We start from the raw sequence: 12,325 nt of genomic DNA, 5'->3' as shown, positions 1-12,325 counted from the left end.
GAAGGAGAACCAGCCAAGTGACCAGCTCTTTCTGATCTCTTTCCAGAGATGTGGGTCTTTGTACACAGAGTTCCTCATTTAAACACTACCAGTCTCTTTCACCTTGGTAACAAAATTCTATCATTCTTTTAAAATGAACCACTGTAGGTAGATCACAGTGCAGTAGGAAGGAATCTTATTTTCCATTTTCAGAGAAATTTAAGAGAAGTTGGACAGTTGTATTAGTGCATTTTCATGGTGCTGATAAAGACATATCCGAGACTGGGCAATTTACAAAAGAAAGAGGTTTAATGGACTTACAGTTCCACGTGGCTGGCAAGGCCTCACAATCATGGCAGAAGGCAAGGAGGAGCAAGTCACGTCTTATGTAGATGACAGCAGCCAAAAAGAGAGCTTGTGCAGAGAAACTCCCATTTTTAAAACCATCAAATTTCATGAGACTCATTCACTATCACAAGAACAGCACAGGAAAGACCCGCCCCCATAATTCAATCACCTCCCACCAGGTTCCTCCCATGACGTGGGAATTGTGGGAGTTACAATTCAAGATGAGATTTAGGTGGAGACACAGCCAGACCATATCAACAGTATATTTGGTAAATAAACAGCATAAATTCTCAATACTCTTTTCTTTGTTGGTAATAGATTTTCTTTTCATTCCTTGAACTGTGTAGCCAAGTTAATCCTTTCACCTTCTTAAAAATGTGATCAGCATCAAGACCATTTGATCATTTTGCAAAGAAAAGGCCATGGATTTGTAGCACACAGTCATTTGGGTGGACCAGAGTGGTTTGTGACCTTCACATCACTTAACCCATAGCTAGTTCACATATAGGGAACTCTAGGATGGTTGAGAAACCACCCATCAGCTTTTCAGCACAGTCTGTGCCAAGGGACAGTTAGATTGCCAAGGCCTTTATTGCCCAAAGCTTATTTGTTGTCTGCCTGTAGTCAAGCTTGGCTGAAAGGAGTCACTTGCTGCTGTAGTACTTTTCATCAACTATATAGCACGTGAGCATTGAAAGACTACCAGGGCATGGTCTTAGGAATGGTCAGATTTGGAAGAGGCTTTTATACTCCCAAGTGTCTTATGTTAGCATGGCAATCTGGTCTTGTGACTCTCCTGTGTGGTGATGATTCAGTCATTAATTGTGTAATGCAGGGGTCCCCAACCCCCAGGCCATGGACCACTACCAGTCCCTGGCCTGTTAGGAACTGGGCTGCGCAGTAGGAGATAAATGGCGGGTGAATGAGCACTACTGCCAGAGCTCTGCCTCCTGTCAGATCAGTGATGGCATTAGATTATCACAGGAGGATGAACCCTATTGTGAACTGCACATACAAGGGGTCTAGGTTGTACACTCCTTTTGAGGATCTAATCCCTGATGGTCTGAGGTGGAAGTTTCATCCCCAAACCACGCACTGCACTCCAACCCCCAACCCCCACCCCTATTCATGGAAAAATTGTCTTCCACAAAACTGGTCCCTGGTGCCAAAAAAGTTAGGGACCAGTAATGTATGGAATGGAAATTGATTTATAATCCTCTCAGATACATCCTGCTCCTCCTGTAATTTCTGAAGCCCCTTTCCCAATTTCTTTTGGGTCACTTTCTTGCAGAGCCCCGTAAGAATCAGCCTCCCGTTGCTATCGTGTCACCTCAGTTCCAGGAGATCTCTTTGCCAACCACTTCTACAGTCATTGATGGCAGTCGTGAGTACTTGTCTAAGTATGATGTTTTAGAAGAACATTCACCGTGTACTCTGGTAGAAAACTCTAGTAGAAGATTTGGGGCCAGCTGTGTCTGCGATCTGTTTAGGCCAGTCATGTTGCCTGTGTTAGGGGAAGGCCAACTATCTGAAGCAACTGACTGAAAAGCAACACACCAGACAGGCCTTCTTTAAAATCCCCATGTAGCCTATTTGAAGTAATATTTCCACTTTGAAATGGTAAGAAACTGAAATTATGCATGTAGTTAGCATGATTTTAGTTGAAACTCACTGGTTTTCATATTTGCTTAGTTGGAGTTGCCTTTTTCATTCATAGAACCAAAGTTCCAATCAAGTAACTGGGAGGCCTAACTGAGGAGCTTTTACCCAGCCATCACTTGCCTAACAAGATTCTCATCAGCCTCCTCCTGGAGACACTCACAGAATGCACTCCACACCCTGGTCTGGCTCCTTAACATTTTACTCTTCAGAGTAGTGTCATCCAGTGAGTGACCTGAGAGGATTTTTGGGTGTTTGCCCTTAATTGTGGCTATATGGTGCAAGAGGTTTCAGAGCTATCTTCTCACCAGTATTTGCTTTTTCGTTTTGTTTTGTTTTGATTTTTTGAGACCGGTTAAGGTCCTTTACCCTGACTATCTTGGCACCACTGATGGTTTTTGGCAGAGGCAGTCACAGCTTTAGTAGAGGACCCTCTAACAAGGTTAAGCATTTGATGTTGATGCTGCTGGCAAGAAGAAGAGGCTAGGAGGATGATTGTAGGCCAAGAGGGAAGGGAGAGAACAGGAAGAAGCCCTTGTGATAGAGAGTGGTAGAAAGGGCTCACATTGTACTGTTTTATTTTACAGTTTTGAATAGGTGAAAGTTAAATAATATGCAAATGTGTACAGTGAAAAGAATCATACTATCCATGTCTCCTAACTCTGCAGTTTTCCTCCAGACAACCAATGGTATTATTATTTTATGTATCCTATTAGAGATATTTTATACATATATAAGAAAATACATATATAGTCCTTCTGTCTTATGTTTACACAAATGAAAGCATATTATATGTGCTGTTATGTGTGATGCTTGTTTTTGTATGTTGGAAAATTTTTCCTTTTCTTTGAGACAGAGTTTTGCTCCTCTTGTCCAGGCTGGAGTGCAATGGCATAATCTTGGCTCACCGCAACCTCTACCTCCCAGGTTCAAGCGATTCTCCTACCTCAGTCTCCTGAGTAGCTGGGATTACAGGTGCACACCACCACGCCTGGCTAATTTTGTATTTTTAGTAGAGACGGGGTTTCTTCATGTTGGTCAGGCTGGTCTCGAACTCCTGACCTCAGGTGATCCGCCCACCTCGGCCTCCCAAAGTGCTGGGATTACAGGCGTGAGCCACCATGCCTGGCCTGGAGAATTTTTCTAAATCAACACATAAGATAGTTATTCTTTTTTTAAAAAAATGATTAAGTAGCATTCCATCGTATAGATGTGTAATTTCATTGTACGAGTTCTTGTTTTCAATCAATTTCTATTGATGACCATTTAGATTACTCTCATTCTTTTGCTATTACAAACAATGTTACCGGGGCCGGGCGCGGTGGGTCAAGCCTGTAATCCCAGCGCTTTGGGAGGCCGAGAAGGGCAGATCACGAGGTCAGGAGATCGAGACCATCCTGGCTAACACAGTGAAACCCCCGTCTCTACTAAAAAAATACAAAAAAACTAGCCAGGCGAGGTGGCGGGCGCCTGTAGTCTCAGCTACTCGGGAGGCTGAGGCAGGAGAATGGCATGAACCCGGAAGGCGGAGCTTGCAGTGAGCTGAGATCCGGCCACTGCACTCCAGCTCGGGCGACAGAGCAAGACTCCATCTCAAAAAAAAAAAAAAAAACAATGTTACCATGAATAATCTTGTAAACATGATGTTTAATGCATGTACATTTGCAGGATAAATTCATAGAAGAATTGCAGGGACAGAGATAAATGTTGCCAAATTGCTTATTATAAAAGTTGTGTCTGTTTATGTTTATACCATGACTAATGAGAGGTCATCTTTCTCCATACCTTTACCAATATAATGTGTTATGAAATTTTGGTCTTTACCAACTTGATAGGTTAAAAAAAAATGCTATCTCAAGTGTAAATTTAATTTGCATTTCTTTTAAATGAGGTTGGGTATTTTTTCATGTGTTTAAGAATTATTGATTTTCCTTTCTTCATGCAGTAGTATTTTAACCAAAGGTTGCCTGTGTTGGAGTCCTTGGAAAGCTACGCAGTGGAATATGCATAGAGAGGCAGAATAACCCAGTATTCCTAGGGAAGAAATGTTCTGGAGAGATAGTCTGTAATTTCATGAAGTTTTCCTAGCTTCAAATCTCTGGGTCGTTGTCCTGGTTTGTGTAAACTGGATAAGTGCTAAGACCAAGCGTTCTCATGTGGTAACTGATGTTTCTTTATGGTCAAGAAAGCACTGATGATGATAAAATCGTTCAGTACCATTGGGAAGAACTTAAGGGGCCTCTGAGAGAAGAGAAGATTTCTGAAGATACAGCCATATTAAAACTAAGTAAACTCGTTCCTGGGAACTACACTTTCAGGTAAACTAGGATTCAGCTATAGGCCTTTTTTTTTTTTTTTTCATCTCATGGGTTTTACATTCTTATATGAGTAACTTTGACAAATATCAAATTCACTGTGAAATTGGTTGATAATACAGCTTTTGGTCCCACTGGTTCTCTGAGCCCTATGGTGATTGTGATTACAACAATGGTAACTTTCTAGGGCAAAGGTTCTTATACAGTAGATCAGGATCTGCCACAGTTAATCTTTCTCAAGCCTTATCTGGCAGGTCTCCAAAAAATTTTTTTAGGGCTTCTGTTGTCAAATGAAAAGGCCCATCTTCCTTTGCCTTTTCTCAGGCAAAATCTGAAGGAACCTACTCTCATTTTTTTCTTCCTTTGGAAAATGCTGCTTCAGCTTACGATACTTCATAATCTTTACATTTAACTAGTGGTTTTCATTCTCTGTTGGGATTTTTGGGGAATTTGATTGAAAGAAAGTACTTTTGGGGAGCTGGTATTGATATTCTAGAGTGATTACTAAAGCTTTGAAGCTGATTCTAGAGTAATCCTCCTTATATTTGCATAATTCCTTGTATGTTAAAAAGCACTTGTATTAATATATGAGTATCATACAAACATGATCTATAGATGATACTGTCTTCCTCTGACAGCTAAGAAAAATGAGGCTTCTCTGAGGTCTCACAGCTGGAACTTAAATGCAGATTTTCTAACCCTGAAGTCAGGGTTCATTCTACTTCACTCCTTGACTTGATCCATGTGTTTTGTTCATACTTCCTTTAATTCCCTTCTTAATCTGTTCAAGTTTTACCCATCCTTAAGAACCTCCTCAATTTCCAGTAGGTTCTCTGAGATCCCTCCAAACAGGAGAGAATATGGCTCTCCTCTTTCCCTGTTGCACTCAGGGCCTCTATATTGGCATTTACCATAGTGTGACAGTTTATTCATATGTATCTGTCTTCCCATGAATCTGAGATTAACCAAATTTTTAGATGGTGCCAGGAACACAGAAATGAGTATCCTAGCACAATACCTACCATATAAATCAATATGCAACTTCTGACTTAGCAGGATTTCCATCGATTCAACACTTCAGGTGAATGAAAAGTAGCTGCCAGTACAACAAGATTGGAGCCTTCTACTTTGCTTAAAATGGAAATTTGAGCTGGTTTTCACCTTAGATTTCTAATGTAGGAGTTTTTCTATTTACAGAATTCAGCTTGGGCCAGGTTGATCCTTTTAAAAAATAGTAACAGTGATAGCTGGTATTTCTTGAACATTTACTATGTGCTAAATACTATTCTGAGCTCTTTGCTGGCAGTATTGCATTTAGTTCTTATAACAAGTATTATGGTTATCCTCATTTTACAGATTAGGACATTTTGGAACAAAGAGATTAAGTAACTTGCCCAAGGTCACAAAAACAGTCTAACTCTAGAGTCTAAGCTTTTAACCACAAGGTTAACCTACAGGTTTTTTAGTGGATGGGGTATGAGAGTGATTTTTTTTTTCCTAGCCCTCATTTTTACAAAACATTTATGAAATAGTATGATTGGATTTGATTAGCATTAAGGTTAGTAATTCACTCACCTTTTCATCTTTTACTTTTACATGGCAGTAGCCTTTTTTCCTTAGCCCTGTAGTCAGCTGCTGTTTGGTTTCAGGATCTTTGCAGGCAAGCCAGGAACTGTTTGAGGTGAAAGAGAAAATGGGCAGCTGCCATTTTGCTATCTGTCTATAAGGTGCTTTTGTCCTGACATAGGAGACAAATGGCATATGTTAAAAACAAAAAACAGGCCAGGCGCAGTGGCTCACGCCTGTAATCCCAGCACTTTGGGAGGCCGAGGCGGGCCGATCACGAAGTCAGGAGATTGAGACCATCCTGGCTAACACGGTGAAACCCCGTCTCTACTAAAAATACAAAAAAATTGGCTGGGCATGGTGGCAGGTGCCTGTAGTCCCAGGTACTTGGGAGGTTGAGGCAGGAGAATGGCGTGAACCCGGGAGGTGGAGCTTGCAGTAAGCCGAGATCGCGCCCCTGCACTCCTGCCTGGGCGACACAGCAAGACTCCATCTCAAAAAAAAACAAAAAACAAAAAACAAAAACCCCCAAACCTGTGAAAACAACAGAGAAACTAGAAAAAGAGGCAAAACTTCTGTAAATGTTTCTTTTTCAGATATCTGCTGATTGGTGCATGTTTGTGTGTCTGAGGTTTTTGTGCTTTTTTCCTAAAGGCTGTAATACCAAAAATCCCCTTCACACCATAGGTAAAAGATGAGATTGCAGGATAAAACCTCACTGGTGTCTGGCCCTGTCTGTGGCTGGTGGTGAGATTTAAACAAACTATATGTCTTTTCTATGCTTTTCTTCTTTCTGTCAGCAAAATGGAAAGATCCCAAACCTCCTTGCTTGCTTATGCTCACATTTTGAGGTGGCATGAGAAGCTTTAGGCTGTTCAGCTAGAAGGCATTATTTAGGTAAAAGCCTGCTCTTATAAATGAACATTTTTTTTTTTTCGTTTTGCAAATCCTGTGTCTCACTGGCACAAATTGTGGGACTGTTGCGTAGGAGAATTCATTTTCATTTCAAGCTCCTGCCTTACTGGAGCCAGCCCTCCTGGTTCGTCCCGCAGGCTGTCTGCCTAGGATGTCCATCCTTGTGATATATACACAGCTGGAACAGGATGATGGGAAAACAGCCTGCCACAGACAGAGCTTGCACTATGTAGTGTAGGAAATAGGGACCAAGAATTGCCTCTTCTTAAGATTTGGTTTCTGAGCTTTGGAATCAGAGAACTGGGCTTGTATCTTGGCTCACTATATAGCCCTTGGGTGGGTTACTTAGCCTCTCTAAGCCTCTTAAAAAAGTGGGATTAGTGATGCCTACTCTATATGGTTGTTATGAGGGCCATATCAGACAATACTTATAAAGGTCTCAGGACATAGATGCATGCAGGCAGCAGTAGAACAAAATGGGACTGGAGACATATTGATTGGATTCAGAACCTGATTCCACTGCTTTCAAGCTGTATGACCTTGGGCAAGTTATATTCCTCCCTTCCTCTCTCCCTCCCTCCCTCCCTCCCTCCTTTCTTCCTTCTCTCCTTCCTTCCCTACTTCCTTCCCTCCCTCCTTTTCTCCCTCCCTCCCTCCCTCCTTCCCTCCTTCCCTCCTTCCCTCCTTTCCCTCCTTCCCTCCTTCCCTCCCTCCCTCCCTCCCTCCTTCCCTCCTTCCCTCCTTCCCTCCTTCCCTCCTTCATTCCTTCCTTCCTTCCTTCCTTCCTTCCTTCCTTCCTTCCTTCCTTCCTTCCTTCCTTCCTTCCTTCCTTTTTCATGAAGTTTCCCTCTGTCACCCAGGCTGGAGTGCAGTGATGCAATCACAGCTCACTGCAACATCTGCCTCCCGGGTTCAAGCAATTCTCCTGCCTCAGCCTCCCAAATAGCTGGATTACAGGCCTGCACCACCATGCCTGGCTAATTTTTGTATTTTTAGTAGAGATGGAGTTTCACCATGTTGGCCAGGCTGGTCTCAAACTCCCAACCTCAGGTGATCCGCATGCCTTGGCCTCGCAAAGTGCTGGGATTACAGGTGTGTGCCAACGTACCTGGCCTCTCTGCCTTTCTCCTCATGTATGTGAGGAGTAAAATGAGGATAATACTTTATAGAGTTGTTGTGAGGATTTAATGAGATATAAAGAACTTGGAACAGTGCCTAGCACATCATAAAACTTCAGTCAGTGTTAGCTTCTAGTAGTACTTTCTGCTTTTCCAATAGGAATGGGTAGGAATAGGTAACCTTGCCACATTGGTATTTCTTAGCCTTAATTTTCAGTCTTCTAATGTGTATTCCTCTTTCCTTAAACCCATCCCTGATCACACTTCTCTCTCTGCCCTGATAGCTTGACTGTAGTAGACTCTGATGGAGCTACCAACTCTACTACTGCAAACCTGACAGTGAACAAAGCTGTGGATTACCCCCCTGTGGCCAACGCAGGCCCCAACCAAGTGATCACCCTGCCCCAAAACTCCATCACCCTCTTTGGGAACCAGAGCACTGATGATCATGGCATTACCAGCTATGAGTGGTCACTCAGCCCAAGCAGCAAAGGGAAAGTGGTGGAGATGCAGGTAGGAGGGAATGGTTCCTATTTTTTTTCTTGCTCAAGAGAAGTAGAGCTGCTGGACTGCATTTTTAGAAACCTCCAAACTGAGAAAGCTTTAGGGGCCTTTGATTAATGTGATGGCAAAAATCTTTATCTTGGCTGGGTGTGGTGGCTCATGCCTATAATCCCAGTACTGTGGGAAGCTGAGGCAGGCGGATCATGAGGTCAGGAGTTCAAGACCAGCCTGGCCAACACTGTGAAACCCTGTCTCTACTAAAGATATAAAAAGTTAGCTGGGCGTGGTGGCGTGCGCCTGTAATCCCAGCTACTTGGGAGGCTGAGGCAGGAGAATCCCTTGAACCTAGGAGGCGGAGGTTGCAGTGAGCCGAGATCACACCATTGCACTCCAGCCTGGGTGACAGAGCAAGACTCCATCTCAAAAAAAAAAAAAACAAACGATTTTTATCTTAAATGTTTAGTATTAGAGGAAAACGCTGAGAAATGTTAGTTGTTCTGGATGACTCCAGAGAGTCAAACTATTTACAAGCTACAAGGGTGCAAATCTTAGTGAGCTCTGTAACAAGTTAGAGTAGATTGACTAGATGGTGAGTATTTTCCTCTATAGATGCTTAAGAAGAGAGACTAGATCTGTCACCAGGCAGGTAACATGAAGAAAGAAAACTGGATGGTGGCTGTGCTGAACTGGAGAGCTTAAGCCCTGACTAAAGGAGTCATCTGCTCTTCAGGTCCAGCTGGTTGTTGCCACATGGAGGGATGGTCCCAACATTGCTTGATAGCCCAGCTTTTCAAGAGAAGAAAGAAATTGAGACCTTCATGTGAAAATTTCCAATGTGAAAGACACTACAGGCCAAACAAAATGTTTGCAAGCTGGATCCAGCCCATGGGCTACTAGTTTTTGCCCACTGCTCCACAGGAAGTTCCTGCATTGGAAGTTTCCCCAAAATTATTTATAATGTCCCGATACTCAAGATTCTATATTTCTAGATTGAAGACCTCACTTAAAGCCTCCGTTTTGCCTGGCTTTTGTCTAAATGTTGTGTTAGGTTGTTGCAGAACCTGTACAGATCTGAAGGAGACAGTATGGTGTTCTATAGCATCTTGAGCTGCTGCTGTGTTTCACTGAGACAGTTTTGTCAGGAGCACTGTGCAGCCTCAGTAGGAAGAGGATCTTTTTATTTATTTATTTATTTATTTTTGAGACGGAGTCTCGCTCTGTCGCCCGGGCTGGAGTGCAGTGGCCGGATCTCAGCTCACTGCAAGCTCCGCCTCCCGGGTTTACCGCCATTCTCCTGCCTCAGCCTCCGAGTAGCTGGGACTACAGGCGCCCGCCGCCTCACCCGGCTAGTTTTTTGTATTTTTTAGTAGAGACGGGGTTTCACAGTGTTAGCCAGGATGGTCTCAATCTCCTGACCTCGTGATCCGCCCATCTCGGCCTCCCAAAGTGCTGGGATTACAGGCTTGAGCCACCGTGCCCGGCCGAGGATCTTTTTAAACAGTGTTTTAAAATCTGGGTCATTTATTGTATGTTCACAGTATTCTTTCTGGTTTGAGTCGCAGAGACTGGCCTTGGTAATCTCTGCACATTTCCCGATACTCACCTCTCTCATGAGAGTTCTGGTTTTATTTGAAACTGCTGCTGTGTCAGAGAGGGTTGTTTCCTTGAAGAGGGAAACCCTTAGCAAGGTGCCTCATGATATCTGACTCCACATTCACTCATGTGCTGAACTGGGACGTAATAGCCCAGTACCATCTTAGGTCTTAGGTTTAGAAAACTGAATCGTTTTTACCAGAGTAGGAATTTTGTGTGATGTTGTGTTTCTGGGAGTCTACTTTTCCACTTCTGTATTTGTATTTGTAGGGTGTTAGAACACCAACCTTACAACTCTCTGCAATGCAAGAAGGAGACTACACTTACCAACTTACAGTGACTGACACAATAGGACAGCAGGCCACTGCTCAAGTGACTGTTATTGTGCAGCCTGGTAAGCTCCAGCCTTGTGGTTCAGGCTCTTCTGTTGGTGGGTCCATTTAACCTTGGGAGAAAAGAGGGTTGGGTTCTGAGGTGCATGAGGGTAGAAGCAGAAGGCACCGATCCATGGAGCCTCTGGTGACTTCTAGTTTCTCTTCCCCTTGTGCTTTCTTCATAGCTAGAGATGAAGGATAGTTCCTAGCCTCAGCTTGTGCCCTTTCCTTGGCTAGTTGTTGGTACCTTCAAGGAGATCTAGGAGATAGAGTTTATGCCATCCCGAATCCTATGGTTGGTACAAAAGTAATTGCGGTTTTTGCCATTCCCTTCAATGGCAATTACTTTTTTTTTTTTTTTTTTTTTTTTTTTTTTTTTTGAGACGGAGTCTCGCTCTGTCGCCCAGGCTGGAGTGCAGTGGCCAGCTCTCAGCTCACTGCAAGCTCCGCCTCCCGGGTTCACGAATGGCAATTACTTTTGCACCAAAACCCAATACCACATCCTCTGAGGGCCTGCTTAAAACTCACTTCCTCAGGACAGTCCTGTCTTGTCACTCAAATCCTTTCATTTGAACTCCCTTAGCATTAGAGTTCAAATTTAGTATGGCATTATAACTTCATTATGTTCTACTATGTTTCTGTCAGAATTGCTTGATATGTTTCAGTCTTATATACTTTATTGTGTGCTCCCTACGGTAACCACATCTCCCACAGTATCTGACAGTTCTGTGGCCTGAGAGGCAGAGTCCATGGCTTCCAGAACATATGTCCCAATTGGTTCCTCTTCTTTCCCACCTGGACTGGCTGCTTTTGACCTCTAACTCTTTGTCTTCCAGAAAACAACAAGCCTCCTCAGGCAGATGCAGGCCCAGATAAAGAGCTGACCCTTCCTGTGGATAGCACAACCCTGGATGGCAGCAAGAGCTCAGATGATCAGAAAATTATCTCTTATCTCTGGGAAAAAACACAGTGAGTATTGACACAAAATCCTTATTTTTGCAAAGCCTCCAGACCTTGGAAGAGCAAGGTTTTATTTGCTATTACGAGTTGATTTGCTCTTATTGGCTTATCCAGAGGGGTGACTGAGGAAGAAATGTTTGCAATTCCAAACTTCAACTCCAAGAAAATGATATTATAAAATAATTTTTGTAAGAAAAAAAGAATGCTTGCCATCAGCTAGTCTCCAGGTAGTACTGTGTGATCCTGGTGCTTTTGCAGGTACAATCCATCTGCTAAAATGCAGAGTTTAATTACACTTGAGAGGCAGGATGGAAGGGGTAATGGAGCAGAAAAATAGTGTTGCTCAGAATTAACTGGGTAAGGCTGGCACCGGGGATGGGGCAGAACAGCTATTAAGAGAAATTGAAAATACATCTATAAAATGAAAGCATTACTCTGTTATTGTTTTCTTGAAGACACCATTTACTAATTAAATTAACCAGAGGCCAAAGGCAGTAATCAAAATAATTCTAATTACATTAAAATTACCTAACTGAACCATTCTTAGTTCCTATAGTTTCTTTCAGCTCCTTTAAACCATAACTAATGCAACTGAAATTATATGCAGGATCCCACAAGTAGCAAAATATTCTAAGAGTTAAAAGTATTCTCTGTTTCCAAAGGTAGCAACCATAGGACAGCCTGGGTTTTTTGGTTTTGTGTCTATTTGTTTGTTTGTTTGATTGTTTGTTTATTTGTTTGTTTGACAGAGGTATTGGAGATGGGTGAAAAGAGCTTTAATTTGACTGTACAAATGACTTGCTTTTTATATTGCTGAGTTGGAATCTAGAAATTATTTCCCTCAGCTCTTGTTTTTATCTTTTGTAGAACATAATCTTACCCAGACCAGAGTGTTTTTAATTATAATTGTTTATTGAACATATGGCTGATAGACCTTTTAGCTGAGTTTTATTAGTGTTTACAGCAGAGATAATGCTTAGCATAGCTTCTTGAA

At 42.6% G+C, this 12,325-nt stretch overlaps 1 protein-coding gene across 16 annotated transcripts in view; it reads left to right on the top strand.

The window, feature by feature from the left end:
• Window positions 1-12,325, top strand: part of KIAA0319L (KIAA0319 like) — a 133,297-nt gene that overhangs the window by 102,338 nt on the left and 18,634 nt on the right. For all 16 annotated transcript variants that reach the window (XR_004051953.1, XR_004051954.1, XR_004051955.1 and 13 more), the window contains 5 exons: window positions 1,619-1,711; window positions 4,172-4,304; window positions 8,185-8,413; window positions 10,268-10,391; window positions 11,208-11,340. Coding sequence is in view for 12 of the 16 variants with exons in the window: in XM_030912606.1 (XP_030768466.1) it covers window positions 1,619-1,711; window positions 4,172-4,304; window positions 8,185-8,413; window positions 10,268-10,391; window positions 11,208-11,340 (712 nt within the window). In the remaining 4 variants the exon portion in view is untranslated. The remainder of the gene's footprint in view (window positions 1-1,618; window positions 1,712-4,171; window positions 4,305-8,184; window positions 8,414-10,267; window positions 10,392-11,207; window positions 11,341-12,325) is intronic.

Source organism: Rhinopithecus roxellana, chromosome 12 (genome assembly GCF_007565055.1).
Source record: "Rhinopithecus roxellana isolate Shanxi Qingling chromosome 12, ASM756505v1, whole genome shotgun sequence".
NCBI lineage: Eukaryota > Metazoa > Chordata > Mammalia > Primates > Cercopithecidae > Rhinopithecus > Rhinopithecus roxellana.
This window is presented reverse-complemented; position numbering and strand designations above follow the sequence as displayed.